The sequence below is a fragment of the Oncorhynchus mykiss genome, chromosome 16 (genome assembly GCF_013265735.2).
Source record: "Oncorhynchus mykiss isolate Arlee chromosome 16, USDA_OmykA_1.1, whole genome shotgun sequence".
NCBI classification, from domain to species: domain Eukaryota; kingdom Metazoa; phylum Chordata; class Actinopteri; order Salmoniformes; family Salmonidae; genus Oncorhynchus; species Oncorhynchus mykiss.
Window position 1 is genome coordinate 71,822,842 of NC_048580.1, and position 19,558 is coordinate 71,842,399.

At 42.3% G+C, this 19,558-nt stretch overlaps 1 protein-coding gene across 2 annotated transcripts in view; it reads left to right on the plus strand.

Annotated features, from left to right (window-relative positions):
- LOC110492673 (monocarboxylate transporter 5) overlaps positions 1-14,177 on the plus strand; it is a 54,010-nt gene extending 39,833 nt beyond the window's left edge. For both annotated transcript variants that reach the window (XM_036947716.1, XM_036947715.1), the window contains 2 exons: positions 6,509-6,602; positions 13,336-14,177. In XM_036947716.1, coding sequence (XP_036803611.1) covers positions 6,509-6,602; positions 13,336-13,562 — 321 coding nt within the window. In that variant the 3' untranslated portion in view covers positions 13,563-14,177. The remainder of the gene's footprint in view (positions 1-6,508; positions 6,603-13,335) is intronic.
- The last annotated feature ends 5,381 nt before the right edge of the window (positions 14,178-19,558 follow it).

Sequence of the window (19,558 nt, forward strand, 5' to 3'; positions counted from 1 at the left end):
TGTAAAGCAGCCAACAGAGCTTTGAAGTGATTAAGCAACATGAAAGATCTAGCCCAAGAACCCCGAGAAGACTTTGTACCCCAGTATCAATGAAGGTCAGGCAGTTCGGTAAATCCTGTGTAAATGAGTAGTCCAAGAAACAGGTCGAATTCTGTAGGTGTAACCTCTAGCCACGCTCAGAGGGAATCACCATAGGACGGGCACTCCAAAACAATACCCCAACCTGGACTATTTGTGAACCCACAAACCTCTCCCTCCAATGCCTGCATGACAAACAAGAAGAAGTCTATCTCCCTTAAGTCTTTCCTGAGTGGTCGACAGGATTGCCTGACGTACACTGCCAAGATCTAAACCAACTGGACGTTCAGGCCTGAAAGGGATGGATTCCGGTGCTGGTGTAATCAACATCATACGACTGAAACATGCTATCAGGCAAGACAGAGCGTTTACACTTACAGGGACGTGGAGCATGAACAGAAAGACTTAGATTCAAGGCGAGAGATATCTAAGTACACAGTACCAGTAAAGAGTTTGGACACACCTGCTCATTCAAGGGGTTTTCTTAATTTTTACTATTTTCTACATTGTAGAATAATAGTGAAGACATCAAAACTATGAAATAACTCATATGGAATCATGTAGTAACCAAAAAAGAGTCTTCAAAGTAGCCACCCTTTGCCTGGATGACAGCACACTCTTGGTATTTTCTCAACCAGCTTCATGAGGAATTTTTTAAAACTTTAAAACTCCAGGTAAAAATATACTTGGTTTATATCTTAATCTGACTTTGGTACAGTTCATGTTGCTCTTCACATTACTGTGTTTGTTTATTTGTCACATGCACAGGATACAGAAGGTGTAAATGGTACTGTGAAATGGTTACTTCCAAAGTAGCAATATCAAAAACAGAAAGTGTCCAGATAAAAATTGTAATTATTAGATGACGCTTACCTTACACACTTGTCTAAATTGAAGGGTCATGTGAAGGAAATGCTATAACCACCCCATAGCCACATCTAGCTAAGTAGATGGGTCACTATTGTCTAGGCATGTGAAAATACACCTGGCTAACTCACACCTGGCTAATTCAACTCGCAAAGTGAAGTTTTTTGTTTACATATGTAGCTAGCTAGATATCTAAACAACGAACCGGCATAATCCCAACTCATACTACTACCAATACAAACATTGTCATAGCTGTAGTATGAATCTCCAGGTAGCTAAAAAGCTAACCAACTAGGTCTAATGTTAGCTAGCTAACATTAGGCTATAACTAGCAATTCAAATGGATTTCTGATTCTAATAATATTACTTCACAGATTGTACACGTAACGTTTGCTAGCAAGCCAGCAAGCTAAAGTTCGCTAGCTAGTGAACGTTATACTTTAGCTTGCAATGAAAATGACTTTCTGACAAAAAATTTAACGTATAATATCTGAAAATGTAACTAGACGGTTACCGGTATACATGGATGAATGCTTCATGGCAGACTGGGACCATTTAACTCATTTGGTTTTGGCCAGCGTTGTGTCAAGTCACGCCGGTTCACACTGACCGTGGAATGGAGCTCACGTTATAGACAGAAGCATGCCACATGACAGACCAATCCAAACTCATCTCCCGGCATGTCCAGCCTATCCATTATCACAGCCAATCATGGCTAGCTGGAAGGTTCCTGTCTTTCTTTCATGGCTAAACCAACTAGGCTCGTAATTTAACAATTTAATAAGTATTTATGGATGGAATACACATTTGTTATTAAAGCACATGAAAGTTCACATGTTCCAGAAGGCATTTCTGCCAAAAAAACACATTTTGATAAAAACATGTATTTTACGTTCAAGTGCCTCTCCCGTGAAGCAGTGACTTGCGACATACACCTAGTTTTCTGAAATGAGTCACATTTGAGAAATGCAATTATATGTTATCTGATAGTCCATAACTGAAATATTAGGACCAATTTATGCCTTTAAGTAGCAAACCAGCTAGACCAGGAACATTTAGTTACCAAGCTGACCACCACAATGTCATTATTTATAAGCTATTATCATAAGGTTTAATATATAAAATATAGCCATCCAATTTTCCTTCACAGCAACCCCTCTCTCTTTTGGCTGGCTAGCCAGGGACAAAATATAACCATTAGCCAGTCACTTTTCTTTAGCTCTAATATCTAATGACAAATACTGTACATTTTATTTTGTACAGTTATCAAAGAAAACATTAACATCCAAAAGCCAAGAAGAGTTAAATGAAGTAGGCTACCTTGCTCCGTCTTGGGTGACTGACTTGACCAACACAGGCTAACTAGCCATCCTGGTTAGCAAGCAATCGTGCTAGATAGCTAACACTACATTTCCGATTCAAAGCTTTTCATGTACTTTAAAAAATATCGTTGTCATTGATCAGATAATATTAATTTTTACTTTAGAAATGGTCAACTCACTTTCAAGCTGATTCTACTTTTCAAGTCTACTCAGTGTGATAGCTAGTTAGGTCACCAGGCGTCAACATTTCGTTTCACAGAGGCATCTTGTCTTTCAGAACAAATACTCTAAGATGTAAATATTATCATTACCAACATAAAAATGTATTATACACAGTTTATTTACCTTATTGTTGTCCAAATCTGAATGATGGCCTTGCCACATTTTGTCACAACCTGTCAGATTGAGAAAGGGAGAGGTGCCTCCCTCTGGCAGCAGTATCAAATGAGCCATTTTCGTGTTGAGTTTTTCCTTTTGAGAGAGAGCCTAATTCCTGCCCCTTAACCCATAAACCAATCATATATTATTAATGCAGATATCGTAACCTATCAAAAGGAGATTTTGTGAGAAAAAAAAGTTATTTTAGCACAGATATTTTGACGTGACAACCATCAGAAACATATTTCCTATTATTTTATGGGCGGCTGGAAAGGGTTAAAGTCAGGTTCACAGAAGATTAAGAAAACTTTCCATTAAAACAACCTCTTGATACACCCCATCCCGGATCCGGGAGCGTAATCATTGACTGACACTAATTAGCATAACGCAACAGACATAAAGCATTTGTGTAAGTTTATCGATAGCCTAGCATAGCATTATGTCCAGCTGGCAGCAGGTAACTTGGTCACGGAAATCAGAAAAGCAATCAAATTAAATCGTTTACCTTTGATGAGCTTCGGATGTTTTCACTCACGAGACTCCCAGTTAGATAGCCAATATACCTTTTTTCCAAAAATATTATTTTTGTAGGCGAAATAGCTCCTTTTGTTCTTCACGTTTGGCTGAGAAATCAACCGGAAATTGCAGTCACGAAAACGCCGAAGAATATTCCAAATTAGCTCCATAATATCGACAGAAACATGGCAAACGTTGTTTATAATCAATCCTCAAGGTGTTTTTCAAATATCTATTCGATAATATACCCAGACAATTGGTTTTTCAGTAGGACCGATTGGAAAAATGGCTACCTCTGTATTTTACGCGAGAATCACTCTGAGAGCCATCAGGTGACCACTTACACAATGTAGCCGCTTACGGGTATTCTTCAACATAAATGCGTAAAACTATGTCACAATGCTGTAGACACCTTGGGGAATACGTAGAAAAAGTAATCTGGTTGATAGCCCATTCACTGCTCAATAGGGACGCATTGGAACGCAGAGCTTTCAAAAGATGAGGCACTTCCGGATTAGATTTTTCTCAGGCTTTCGCCTGCAATATCAGTTCTGTTATACTCACAGACAATATTTTTACAGTTTTGGAAACTTTAGAGTGTTTTCTATCCTAAGCTGTCAATTATATGCATATTCTAGCATCTTGTCCTAACAAAATATCCTGTTTACTTTGGGTACGTTATTTTTCCAAAAATGAAAATACTGCCCCCTAGTCACAACAGGAACACATTAGTAATGTTCAAAGAACGATCTAAGAATGTTATTTTAAAAGATACATTCTGTTCTTAGCGTCAACATAGCTCTCTCTTTCCTCCATCTGGTTAAGTGTGTTCAGGTGTGTTGGCGATGCCCACTAATTGGCCACACCTGATCTTAATGAGTGCTTGTTTCCTTTTAAATGGAGTCTGTTTGAGAATACTAAAATGAACAGCTTTGTTTGAGTTAAAAGAAACATGGTCTCCTAGCTTCATCCTGTTGGCGTGGTGGACTAATTCCATGGATAAAGAACAGAACATCATAGGTTCAAATCTCACTGATGCTGTGTCACAATAAAAAATAAATGTGTTTGCATTATTAATGCCCAAGCAAGGTAATTTCCATGTTGCCTGTGCTTGGAGTCCAAAAGAGTTAACCCAAACTAGCAGTGTTATTAAAAGTCTTATTGAAACATGTTCTCAGAATGTTATTTAATCACCTTCAAATAACCTAGAATTTCCATTCTCAGAACGTTAATAAAACCTTGCAGGAAAACTTTCAGGGAACCATAGTAAAATGTTCTCAGAACCTCCCTGCAATTTAAAAATGTACGTTCCTAGAACAGGCAAAATTTTCACATCCGTTCTAAGAACGTTTGAAAAACGTTCAGTTGTACGGATCAGGAAACGTATGGCTTCATTCCCAGAACCAATGGAACCAAGTGTGCTTGCTGGGAACCATGTTAAGTTTGGCATTGATATCTTAAAAATAAGCAAACTATTAACCATTCACTTTTTAGACTATGTAACACTAATGCTTAAAATAATCATCAAAAAAATCTTCTTCTTAAAGTCAGATTCAAGCCAAATGTGGTATTTGGACTCATCATAATATTCCCTAAAAAGTTTGATAAAATAACATTGATGCTTTCGAAAGAAGACCACACTATACCTGTAGATACTAATGAGCACATACAGTGCCTTGCGAAAGTATTCAGCCCCCTTGAACTTTGCGACCTTTTGCCACATTTCAGGCTTCAAACATAAAGATATAAAACTGTATTTTTTTGTGAAGAATCAACAACAAGTGGGACACAATCATTATATAATAATGTAGAATATAGAATAATTTTGCACGCCCAATTTTTCAGTTTTTGATTTGTTAAAAAAGTTTGAAATATCCAATAAATGTCGTTCCACTTCATGATTGTGTCCCACTTGTTGTTGACTCTTCACAAAAAAATACAGTTTTATATCTTTATGTTTGAAGCCTGAAATGTGGCAAAAGGTCGCAAAGTTCAAGGGGGCCGAATACTTTCGCAAGGCACTGTACATGAGCACAAAAATGCTTAAAATACCTTCTTCTCATGAACCATGGGACCAAACGACACCAAATGTGGAAAGATATCAAAGATACCATTGTACATGTCTCAACTTACTTTGAAAAAAGCTAAGGGATTGTTTAAAAGATGTCCGAATTAAGGATATTACATGTCCATTTAAACCATTGTAAATCCACTCCACAGTGGCCTATCAACTTGACACTTGCCGTCACTATCATGGATGTCCCAAATATGACCCACACTGCATTTCGTTAAGATATCTCAAAAAACAAGGAAACTATTAACAACATTCGTGTAACGCTAACGCTCAAAATCATCTACAATCATCTCCTCCTCATGAACCATGTGTCAGATTCACTCCAAGTTTAGCATTTAGACTATAATGGGAAAAATGGTTGCTGCATTAAAAAAAATGGCTGTTATTGTACATTTTAGATGCAAGTTAGCACATGTGCTAATGCTAAAAATACTTTCAAAATGTTGTTCTCGTGAACTATAAAGCAGAGTGATTTCAGATTTGTTATATAGACTCAATGGATTAGCCTCTAATGAATTTGAGAATGATTAGTCGCTGCACTCAAAGTCAGCCAAACTACACCACTAGGCATCACCATAACACACCAGGGCAATATGAACTGAACCCATGGACCTGGGGCCATGAAATTTGGTTGTGTGAATTTCGAATTTACAGTATTCATACCTCTGAGTCAATACATGTTAGAATCACCTTTTGGTAGTGATTACAGCTTTCTGGGTAAGTCTCTACGAACTTTGCACACCTGGATTGTACAATATTTGCCCATTATTCTTTTTAAAATACTTCAAGCTCTGTCAAGTTGATTGTTGATCATTGCTAGACAACCATTTTCAAGTCTTGCCATAGATTTTCAAGCTGATTTAAGTCACAATTGTAACTAGGCCACTCAGTAACACTATTATTGCATACAGAGTGAGTCCATGCCACTTATTATGTGACTTGTTTTTACCATTTTTTAACCTGCTGAACTTATTTAGATCATAACAAAGGGGCTGAATACTTATTGACTCAAGACATTTCAGCTTTTCATAATTTAAAAAAAAAAAAAATCTAAAAATGTCTACAACAATAATTCCACTTACACAATTTCAAATGAATCCATTTTAAATTCAGTCTGTAACACAACTAAATGTGGATGATGTCAAGGAGTGTGAATACCTTCTGAAGGCACTGTACTAAACCTGGGTTTGTGTTCCTACCTAGATAGTTTGGTAACAAACGCTAGTTCGTTTTTGACTGGTGTGTAATGTTTCTTTGTTAATTCTTTCCTCAGGTGGATCTGGTAGGGCAAGAGAAACTCAACAACTCCATGGGATTTTCTATGTTCTTCGTAGGCCTCGGCTGTCTGACAGGACCTCCTCTCGCAGGTGAGGGAGTGTTACACACAAGAAAGACGTGTGCACGTGACAATAAAAGCGTGTAACTTGAAACACACGCATTGCATGCATGCACATGCACACACACACATACCTACGAGTGAGTTAAAAAATAAATCACTCATCTGTCATTGTGTGTGTGTGTGTGTGTGTGTGTGTGTGTGTGTGTGTGTGTGTGTGTGTGTGTGTGTGTGTGTGTGTGTGTGTGTGTGTGTGTGTGTGTGTGTGTGTGTGTGTGTGTGTGTACGTACGTGCGTGTGTGCGTGTGACCACAGCTGTTCTTAACTAACTGGTGAAGTTTGAGTACATTAGCTAACATGTGTGTTCATGTTTCGAAAACAGAAACAGCCAGGTGAAAATCAACCTATAGTTAGCGTAGCGATGCATTTCATCAGCCCTTCTAGGCAAGCTAAGCCATAGAAAAACATTGTCGGGCCTCCCGAGTGGCGCAGTGGTCTAAGGCACTGCATCGCAGTTGCTAGCTGTGTCACTAGAAATCCTGGTTCGAGTCCAGGTTCTGTTGCATCCGGCCATGACCGGGAGACCCATGAGGGCGGCGCACAATTGGCCCACCATTGTCCGGGTTAAGGGAGTGTTTGGCCGGCAGGAATGTCTTTGTCCCATCGCGCTCTAGCGACTCCTGTGGCGGACCACACGTTCGCCGGGTGTAGTGTTTACTCTGACACATTGGTCTTGTTGTCCTCTCCCGGGTTAAGCAGGGATTGTGTCAAGAAGCAGTGCGGCTTGGTTGGGTCGTGTTTCAGAGACTGTAACTACAAATTGGGGAGAATTAGGGGTAAAAAGTTAAAAAACAAAGTTGTGTTCATTTCATTTTTCACACATGACTAAAGTCATATTTACTGTAGCATACTTTTTTATTTTTTATTTGTATTTTACCCCTTTTTCTCCCCAATTCCGTGGTATCCAATTGTTGTTGTAGTAGCTACTATCTTGTCTCATCACTACAACTCCCGTACGGGCTCAGGAGAGACGAAGGTTGAAAGTCATGCGTCCTCCGATACACAACCCAACCTAGCCGCACTGCTTCTTAACACAGCGCGCATCCAACCCGGAAGCACCTGGCAACCTTAGCGCGCACTGCGCCCGGCCCGCCACAGGAGTCGCTGGTGCGCGATGAGACAAGGACATCCCTACCGACCAAGCCCTCCCTAACCCGGACGACGCTAGGCCAATTGTGCGTCGCCCCATGGACCTCCTGGTCGCGGCCGGTTACGACAGAGCCTGGGCGCGAACCCAGAGTCTCTGATGGCACAGCTGACGCAACACAGAGTGCCTGGACCCAGCCCTTAGCCGTGGTATATTGTGCATATACCACACCCCCTCTTAGAAATTAGAAAGACTGGGGGGGGGGGGGGGGGGGGGAGAAGACTGACTAACGTGGTTTAAAACCCTCCCACATTAAAAAAGAAGACCCAGACCCAGAGAAGACCCCTGTAGTATATTTCCATGTGGGTTGTAGGCCAGCTAAGCCTTACTTGATTTCAGTCCAGACTGTTTTAACTGTTGACATTGGCCATTTGTTTGGGTTTACAATCTGTTTTCAATCGCCAGAACGAGTTTGTGCTTTAAACGTTATAAAAAAAAGGTCACGTTTACACCTAAGTATTCGTGAGTAGGAGTGTTGATCTAGGATCAGGTCCCCTCTATCCATGTAATCTTATTGATTATGATCTAAATAAACTCAACTAGATCAGCACTCTTACTCTGAGATGCTTTGTGAATATGAGCCCAGGTTAGTAGGTTGTTCTGGGTTACGCAATGCCCACACCAGCCAAGACATTATCTAAGAAGGGCTTTCCTCTCTTTCGCTGCCATTGATAAACTGGTATTTCATAATCTAAACTAGTCTAAATGTACAATAGCAAAAGTCAAAAGTTATTTTATTTTTACTATTTTCTACATTGTAGAATAATAGTGAAGACGTCAAAACGATGAAATAACACATATGGAATCATGTAGTAAGCAAATAAGTGTTAAACAAATCATTATATTTGAGATTCTTCAAAGTAGCCACCCTTTGCCTTGATGACAGCTTTGCACACTCTTGGCATTCTCTCAACCGGCTTCATGTTTACAATTAATTTAGTCTACTAGATGTATATGGCAAACTAAAATAAGTTCAAAACACCTTCACATCTTTGAACTGTGATCTACAAACACTGGTGTTCCTATTTCCAGAAAAAAAAAACACTGCATTCCCCTAACTGCTGACTTTTGACTTCAATCTGTAGGAGAGGGGTATAAGGGGCTTGTAAGCAAGCATTTCACGGTAAGGTCTACACTTGTTATATACACGGCGCATGTGACAAATAATATTTGATTTGATTTGAGGTACTCTTTGAACTTCCAAGTTTCAAAATATATTCGCCACGTACACAGGATACAACTTGTGTAAAACAGTACAGTGAATTTCTTAACTCCAGAGCATTTTCCCCAACAATGCAGTGTTAATAATATAGATAGTAATAGAAAGTATAATAAAACATTAAAGTAATAATAAAAACTACACAGGAAGTTACGACGACATGATTGACACAGAGAGAGGGGGGGGGGAGGGGGTGGGAGGGTCTCCCACTTTGTCAGGCTGTCCTGAGAACTGAGAGGGGATCTGTATTCCAGGGTCTGAGAGGAGATCTGCATTCCAGGGTCGTTGGGGTCCGGAAATAGCATGCTGCTGTGTTTGCCATTCATGCTGCTAGTCCTGCAGGATGAACTCAACTCACCATGACCTGGCACCATGACCTGGCACCATGACCTGGCACCCCCCTCCTTCCCTCCCCACGACCAGCTAGCTATACATGCTGTGTTAGCGTTCCCCCTCGCCCTCCAGCTTTATATGATGTGGCGCAGCGGTCTAAGGCACTGTATCTCAATGTGTCACTACAGACCCTGGTTCGATCCTGGGATGTATCACAACCGGCCGTGATCGGGAGTCCCATAGGGCGGCGCACAATTGGCCTAGCGTCGTCCGGATTAGGGGAGGGTTTGGCCAGGGTAGGCTGTCATTGTAAATAATAATTTGTTCTTAACTGACTTGCTTAGTTAAATAAAGGTAAACAAACATCTATACAGACTGTGTGTTAGCTATCCAATTCCTGCTGGAATGGGCTAGCCCTAGCTGTTCTCTTCCCTTCAGGCCGGTAACCTAAAGAGCCATAACGATGAACTAAAGATCTAACATGACCAGAAATAGAGCTTACTTATTCAGGACGTGATGTACCATGTCTCCATCTGTTCCATTCAGATATTACCACCACTTTTAAATTATATCGTGGGTCCTTAAATTTAGAGCAGCCTCGTGTAGAATGTATTTCAGTTCTAAACCAGGAAATGGTTTAGAACCCCCCCCCCCCCCCCCCCCCATGTATTGTTCAGTTGGCATTATGATTAAAAGAGTGCCGTTTACTCTGACATATATCGTTTAGAGTAGCCTCGTGTAGAATGTATTTCAGTTCTAAACCAGGAAATGGTTTAGAACCCCCCCCCCATGTATTGTTCAGTTGACATTATGATTAAAAGAGTGCCGTTAACTCTGACATATATCGTCATGTGAGACGTATGCTGTTATTGAATGACGTCACTAACGGTCCCCCTTTGCTGTGGTGTCTTCTTTCCTTATAACGTGTGGTGTCTGTTGGGGGATGTCAATTTCTCTCTGGTATTGCTGACGTTATTAATGTGTTTGTAAAAATAGAATCTAAAATGAGGAGCAGGCTGTGCGATTTATATTGAGGAGCAGGCCACAGTATGTGTTGTATATTGAGGAGCAGGCCACAGTATGTGTTGTATATTGAGGAGCAGGCCACAGTATGTGTTGTATGTTGAGGAGCAGGCCACAGTATGTGTTGTATATTGAGGAGCAGGCCACAGTATGTGTTGTATATTGAGGAGCAGGCCACAGTATGTGTTGTATATTGAAGAGCAGGCCACAGTATGTGTTGTATGTTGAGGAGCAGGCCACAGTATGTGTTGTATGTTGAGGAGCAGGCCACAGTATGTGTTGTATGTTGAGGAGCAGGCCACAGTATGTGTTGTATGTTGAGGAGCAGGCCACAGTATGTTGTATATTGAGGAGCAGGCCACAGTATGTGTTGTATATTGAGGAGCAGGCCACAGTATGTGTTGTATGTTGAGGAGCAGGCCACAGTATGTGTTGTATGTTGAGGAGCAGGCCACAGTATGTTGTATATTGAGGAGCAGGCCACAGTATGTGTTGTATATTGAGGAGCAGGCCACAGTATGTGTTGTATGTTGAGGAGCAGGCCACAGTATGTGTTGTATATTGAGGAGCAGGCCACAGTATGTGTTCTATATTGAGGAGCAGGCTGTTGTATATTGAGGAGCAGGCCACAGTATGTGTTGTATGTTGAGGAGCAGGCCACAGTATGTTGTATATTGAGGAGCAGGCCACAGTATGTTGTATATTGAGTAGCAGGCCACAATGTGTGTTGTATATTGAGGAGCAGGACACAGTATGTGTTGTATATTGAGGAGCAGGCTGTTGTATATTGAGGAGCAGGCCACAGCATGTGTTGTATATTGAGGAGCAGGCTGTTGTATATTGAGGAGCAGGCCACAGTATGTGTTGTATATTGAGGAGCAGGCCACAGTATGTGTTGTATATTGAGGAGCAGGCCACAGTATGTTGTATATTGAGGAGCAGGCCAAAGGCTGTTGTAAATTGAGGAGCAGGCCACAGTATGTTCTATATTGAGGAGCAGGCCAAAGGCTGTTGTATATTGAGGAGCAGGCCACAGTATGTGTTGTATATTGAGGAGCAGGCCACAGTATGTTCTATATTGAGGAGCAGGCCAAAGGCTGTTGTACAGTGCCTTGCGAAAGTATTCGGCCCCTTGAACTTTGCGACCTTTTGCCACATTTCAGGCTTCAAACATAAAGATATAAAACTGTATTTTTTTGTGAAGAATCAACAACAAGTGGGACACAATCATGAAGTGGAACGACATTTATTGGATATTTCAAACTTTTTTAACAGATCAAAAACTGAAAAATTGGGAGTGCAAAATTATTCAGCCCCTTTACTTTCAGTGCAGCAAACTCTCTCCAGAAGTTCAGTGAGGATCTCTGAATGATCCAATGTTGACCTAAATGACTAATGATGATAAATACAATCCACCTGTGTGTAATCAAGTCTCCGTATAAATGCACCTGCACTGTGATAGTCTCAGAGGTCCGTTAAAAGCGCAGAGAGCATCATGAAGAACAAGGAACACACCAGGCAGGTCCGAGATACTGTTGTGAAGAAGTTTAAAGCCGGATTTGGATACAAAAAGATTTCCCAAGCTTTAAACATCCCAAGGAGCACTGTGCAAGCGATAATATTGAAATGGAAGGAGTATCAGACCACTGCAAGTCTACCAAGACCCTGGCCGTCCCTCTAAACTTTCAGCTCATACAAGGAGAAGACTGATCAGAGATGCAGCCAAGAGGCCCATGATCACTCTGGATGAACTGCAGAGATCTACAGCTGAGGTGGGAGACTCTGTCCATAGGACAAAAATCAGTCGTATATTGCACAAATCTGGCCTTTATGGAAGAGTGGCAAGAAGAAAGCCATTTCTTAAAGATATCCATAAAAAGTGTTGTTTAAAGTTTGCCTCAAGCCACCTGGGAGACACACCAAACATGTGGAAAAAGGTGCTCTGGTCAGATGAAACCAAAATTGAACTTTTTGGCAACAATGCAAAACGTTATGTTTGGCGTAAAAGCAACACAGCTGAACACACCATCCCCACTGTCAAACATGGTGGTGGCAGCATCATGGTTTGGGCCTGCTTTTCTTCAGCAGGGACAGGGAAGATGGTTAAAATTGATGGGAAGATGGATGGAGCCAAATACAGGACCATTCTGGAAGAAAACCTGATGGAGTCTGCAAAAGACCTGAGACTGGGACGGAGATTTGTCTTCCAACAAGACAATGATCCAAAACATAAAGAAAAATCTACAATGGAATGGTTCAAAAATAAACATATCCAGGTGTTAGAATGGCCAAGTCAAAGTCCAGACCTGAATCCAATCGAGAATCTGTGGAAAGAACTGAAAACTGCTGTTCACAAATGCTCTCCATCCAACCTCACTGAGCTCGAGCTGTTTTGCAAGGAGGAATGGGAAAAAATTTCAGTCTCTCGATGTGCAAAACTGATAGAGACATACCCCAAGCGACTTACAGCTGTAATCGCAGCAAAAGGTGGCGCTACAAAGTATTAACTTAAGGGGGCTGAATAATTTTACACGCCCAATTTTTCAGCTTTTGATTTGTTAAAAAAGTTTGAAATATCCAATAAATGTCGTTCCACTTCATGATTGTGTCCCAATTGTTGTTGACTCTTCACAAAAAAATACAGTTTTATATCTTTATGTTTGAAGCCTGAAATGTGGCAAAAGGTCGCAAAGTTCAAGGGGGCCGAATACTTTCGCAAGGCACTGTATATTGAGGAGCAGGCCACAGTATGTGTTGTATATTGGGAAGCAGGCCACAGGCTGTTGTATATTGAGGAGCAGGCCACAGTATGTTGTATATTGAGGAGTAATTATTTTTCTAAGTATCCGATGTTTCTCTCATTGAGGAGTGATGTTATTGGCCTCCTCCCTTCGCGGTGGTGTCTTCTGTCCTTTTAATGTGGATGTCCATTTCTCTCTTTTCATTGAATGACTTGTCTTCCCTTTGTCTTCCATCCTCTAGGTTTCCTGTATGACTACACCCAGACCTACGACTGCTCCTTCTACCTAGCGGGGGTGTGTTACCTGCTCTCCTCTGTCTCTCTCTTCCTGGAGCCCGTGGCGAGGAGGTGGCAGAGCAGAAAGACGAGACGCGAGGCCCGCGATGTAGACACCAGCTGGAAGACTAACGGCTGCTTCTGCCCTGAGCTTCCTATCCTAAAGAACAGCAACAACAATGGCGTCGTCTAGAGGGTAGTTTCACCCCAGCTAGCACATTTGGTTCCTTGGAAGTTCGTATGCAAAATAACCATAGGGCAATCACCATGCCTTAACAATCACTACGGGAGCAGTATGCTAGCTGAGGGACATTACCATACTCACCTTCATTAAGCCTGGAATCATGTAGATGGAGGGAGGACAGGGTTGGCTTCCTGTTCCTAATATATGTCATTTAGCAGACACTTGATAATTATTCAAAGCGACTTACAGTAAAGTGAGTACAGACATTTTGGGGATTTGTGATCCCAGCGGGAATCGAACTTGCGACCTTGGCACTACTAGCACCATTGCTCTTACTGAGACACACGTAACCATGTAGAAGGAGGGAGAGCAGAGTTGGCTGCTTCCCCTTTCTCTCTCCTTCCTTAAAACAAGCATGTGCCAACTGTGCCAGTTACCCAGCTTTTGGGTGGACTGAAATGACTCTGCTGCTTTGGCGAAAGCCAAGGAATACCCAACTGACTGACTGTCTGACTGAGGAGAAAGCCAAGGAATACCCAACTGACTGACTGTCTGACTGAGGAGAAAGCCAAGGAATACCCAACTGACTGACTGTCTGACTGAGGAGAAAGCCAAGGAATACCCAACTGACTGACTGTCTGACTGAGGAGAAAGCCAAGGAATACCCAACTGACTGACTGTCTGACTGAGGAGAAAGCCAAGGAATACCCAACTGACTGTCTGACTGAGGAGAAAGCCAAGGAATACCCAACTGACTGACTGTCTGACTGAGGAGAAAGCCAAGGAATACCCAACTGACTGACTGTCTGAGGAGAAAGCCAAGGAATACCCAACTGACTGACTGTCTGACTGAGGAGAAAGCCAAGGAATACCCAACTGACTGACTGTCTGAGGAGAAAGCCAAGGAATACCCAACTGACTGACTGACTGACTGACTGTCTGACTGAGGAGAAAGCCAAGGAATACCCAACTGACTGACTGACTGTCTGACTGAGGAGAAAGCCAAGGAATACCCAACTGACTGACTGTCTGAGGAGAAAGCCAAGGAATACCCAACTGACTGACTGACTGTCTGACTGTCTGACTGAGGAGAAAGCCAAGGAATACCCAACTGACTGACTGACTGACTGTCTGACTGAGGAGAAAGCCAAGGAATACCCAACTGACTGACTGACTGTCTGACTGAGGAGAAAGCCAAGGAATACCCAACTGACTGACTGTCTGACTGAGGAGAAAGCCAAGGAATACCCAACTGACTGACTGTCTGAGGAGAAATTATTATGACCACAGCAATGTTACTGTAATAGCTTAAAAATGGTTGTAGATATAACAAAGACTTTTCCTTCAGTCCATAAAGAGAGGCAGCAAACGGAGAATCCTGTTTTGTAACTTTTTGAATACGAGACAAATGTACACTTATTCTGCTAGGCCACATGTTATCCCTCATGTTCTCATGGCATCGCCTGACGCCTGCTACACAAATCTCATTGTAGTGTGGACTAATGTGGCTGGAACACTTGACGTCATTTTTTTTGAGGAATTGAACAACACAACAAACTTCTGACACGACACAACCACCATTGTCTACACAATCACATCCTATATTCATCAGAAACGGTACACCTCTGTGTTAAATACAGTAGAACGTACAGTACAACGTACAGTACACCCACGAATGAGTCTTGGGTTCCGTCTCAAATGGCACCGTATTCCCTATATAGTGCACTACTTTTAACCAGGGCCCACAGGGGTCCCATAGGGGCTGGTCAAAAGTAGTGCACTATATAGGGAATATAGGGTGTATTTGTTTTGCCACGCAGGGCCCTGTACACTGAAACATTTTGAGATCATGTTATATATGATATGGATTACTGTATGTACCATATAGATGATGCACCAGTATTCACACCCCTTTGACTTTTTACACATTTTGTGGAATTAAAATTTATTTTATTGTCCCTTTTTTTTTTGTCAATGATCAAATGTGAAAGTGGAAGAAAAAATAAATAAATAGATAAATATTCAACCCCCCTTGAGTCAACATGTTAGAATCACCTTTGGCAACGATTACAGCTGTGGGTGATTTCGGGTAAGTCTCTAAGAGCCTTTTTGCAAAACTTCAAGCTCTGGTTGTTGATCATTGCTAGACAGCCATTTTCAAGTCTTGCCATAGATTTTCAAGCTGATTTAAGTCAAAACTGTAACTTGGCCACTCAGAAATATTCAACATTGTCTTGGTAAGTAACTACAAAGTATATTTGGCCTTGTGTTTTAGGGTTATTGCCCTGCTGAAAGGTGAATTTGTCTCCCACTGTCTGGTGGAAAGCAGACTGAACCAGGTTTTCCTTTAGGATATTGCCTTTGCTTAGCTATATTAAATGTATTTTTATCCTAAAAAACTCCCTAGTCCTTGCCGATGACAAGCATACCCATAACATGATGCAACCACCACCATGCTTGAAAATATGTAGATTGTAACTCAGTGTTGTGTTGGATTTACCCCAAACATAACACTTTGTATTCAGGACAAAAAGTTAATTTCTTTGCCACATTTCTTGCAGTTTTACTTTAGTGCCTTATCGCAAACAGGATACATGTTTTGAAATATTTATATTCTGTACATGCTTCCTTCTTTGCGAGGAAATGGAAAACCTCCCTCGTCTTTGTGGTTCTGTGTTTGAAATTCCCTGCTTGAATGAAGGACCTTACAGATAATTGTATGTGTGGGATACAGAGATGAGCTAGTCATAAAAAAAAATCATGTTAAAACACCATTATTGCACAGAGTAATTCCATGCAACTTATTATGTGACTTATTAAGCAAATCTTTACTCCTGAACTTATTTAGGCGTTGCCATAACGAAACGGGTTGAATACTTATTCTAAAAACGAAATTTCACTTTGACATTATGGGGTATTGTGTGTAGATCAGTGACACAAAATCTAAATTTAACCCATTTTAAATTCAAGCTGTAACAACAACAAAATGTGGAAAAAGTCAAAGGGTGTGAATCCTTTCCAAAGGCATGTTAAGTGTTCCCACCTAGACCCTTTTCTGCCACTGTACCAAACCGTTTAGCCCATCCCACTAATCAAAGCCCAATTTCACAATACTACACAAATGTCTTAATGAACAATGTTCACATAATATCACCAAGGGTTGCAGTCAATCAGACCCAAAAAACTAATAGTTTGGGAATCGTACCGCTGCGCCACACAATATACTGAACGGATGCACCATGCGATATACTGAACCGCTGCACCACGCGATATACTGAACCGCTGCACCATGCGATATACTGAACCGCTGCACCACGCAATATACTGAACCGCTGCACCACGCAATACACTGAACCGCTGCACCATGCGATATACTGAACCGCTGCACCACGCAATATACTGAACCGCTGCACCACGCGATATACTGAACCGCTGCGCCACACAATATACTGAACGGATGCACCATGCGATATACTGAACCGCTGCACCACGCGATATACTGAACCGCTGCGCCACGCAATATACTGAACGGATGCACCATGCGATATACTGAACCGCTGCACCACGCGATATACTGAACCGCTGCACCACGCAATACACTGAACCGCTGCACCACACGATATACTGAACCGCTGCCCCATGCGATATACTGAACCGCTGCACCACGCAATATACTGAACCGCTGCACCACGCGATATACTGAACCGCTGCACCACGCAATATACTGAACCGCTGCACCACGCGATACACTGAACCGCTGCACCACGCAATATACTGAACCGCTGCACCACGCAATATACTGAACCGCTGCACCACGCGATATACTGAACCGCTGCACCCCGCAATATACTGAACCACTGCACCACGCAATACACTGAACCGCTGCACCACGCGATATACTGAACCGCTGCACCACGTGATATACTGAACCGCTGCACCACATGATATACTGAACCGCTGCACCATGCGATATACTGAACCGCTGCACCACGCGATACACTGAACCGCTGCACCATGCGATATACTGAACCGCTGCACCACGCAATACACTGAACCGCTGCACCATGCGATATACTGAACCGCTGCACCCCGCAATACACTGAACCGCTGCACCACGCAATATACTGAACCGCTGCACCATGCAATATACTGAACCGCTGCACCATGCAATATACTGAACCGCTGCACCACGCGATACACTGAACCGCTGCACCCCGCAATATACTGAACCGCTGCACCATGCAATATACTGAACCGCTGCACCATGCAATATACTGAACCGCTGCACCACGCAATATACTGAACCGCTGCACCATGCAATACACTGAACCGCTGCACCACGCAATATACTGAACCGCTGCACCATGCAATACACTGAACCGCTGCACCACGCAATATACTGAACCACTGCACCATGCAATACACTGAACCGCTGCACCACGCAATATACTGAACCGCTGCACCATGCAATATACTGAACCGCTGCACCATGCAATATACTGAACCGCTGCACCATGCAATACACTGAACCGCTGCACCACGCAATATACTGAACCGCTGCACCATGCAATATACTGAACCGCTGCACCACGCAATACACTGAACCGCTGCACCACGCAATACACTGAACCGCTGCACCACGTGATATACTGAACCGCTGCACCACGCGATATACTGAACCGCTGCACCACGCGATACACTGAACCGCTGCACCACGCGATACACTGAACCGCTGCACCACGCGATATACTGAACCGCTGCACCACGCGATATACTGAACCGCTGCACCATGCAATATACTGAACCGCTGCACCATGCGATATACTGAACCGCTGCACCACGCGATATACTGAACCGCTGCACCACGCGACATACTGAACCGCTGCACCACGCAATATACTGAACCGCTGCACCACGCGATATACTGAACCGCTGCACCACGCGATATACTGAACCGCTGCACCATGCAATATACTGAACCGCTGCACCATGCGATATACTGAACCGCTGCACCACGCGATATACTGAACCGCTGCACCATGCGATATATCGAACCGCTGCACCACGCAATACACTGAACCGCTGCACCACGCAATACACTGAACCGCTGCACCCCGCAATACACTGAACCGCTGCACCACGCAATACACTGAACCGCTGCACCATGCAATACACTGAACCGCTGCACCACGCGATATACTGAACCGCTGCACCATGCAATACACTGAACCGCTGCACCATGCAATACACTGAACCGCTGCACCACGCGATACACTGAACCGCTGCACCATGCGATATACCGAACCGCTGCACCACGCGATATACTGAACCACTGCACCATGCAATATACAACAATGGACTGCTAGATATATCCACTCATAGCAGTGCATTTGGAAAGTATTCAGACCTCTTCACTTTTTCCACATTTTCTTAGTTACAGCCTTATTATACAATTTATTAAATTGTTTTCCCCTTCATAAATCTACACACACTACCCCATATTGACATAGCAAAAACAGATTGCATTTACCACAGAATGCACCGGAGCTCAATTTTGATATCTCATGGCTAAGGGTCTGAATACTTATGTCAATATATATATATATATATATATATATATATATATATATATATATATATATATATATATATATATATATATATTTGCATAAATGTCTAAACCTGTTTTCGCTTTGTCATTATTGGGTATTGTGTGTAGATTGATGAAGAAGATTGATGACGAAGAAATGTAATTGAATCCATTTTAAAATACGGGTGTTTACGTAACAAAATGTGGAGAAAGTCAAGGGGTCTGAATACGTTCTGAAGACACGGTAGTTACCACGAAGCTGTTTTTGAGTCTGCAAATCTAGATCTGGGTTTTGCGTTAGCATCTCTGATTCACCGGTGCTCAAACAACAGTAATAATGTACAGTAGTATTTTCCAATACTACACACGTTCAACATCGTAAAGGTATCATATTACCATTCAACTGGATCTGGAG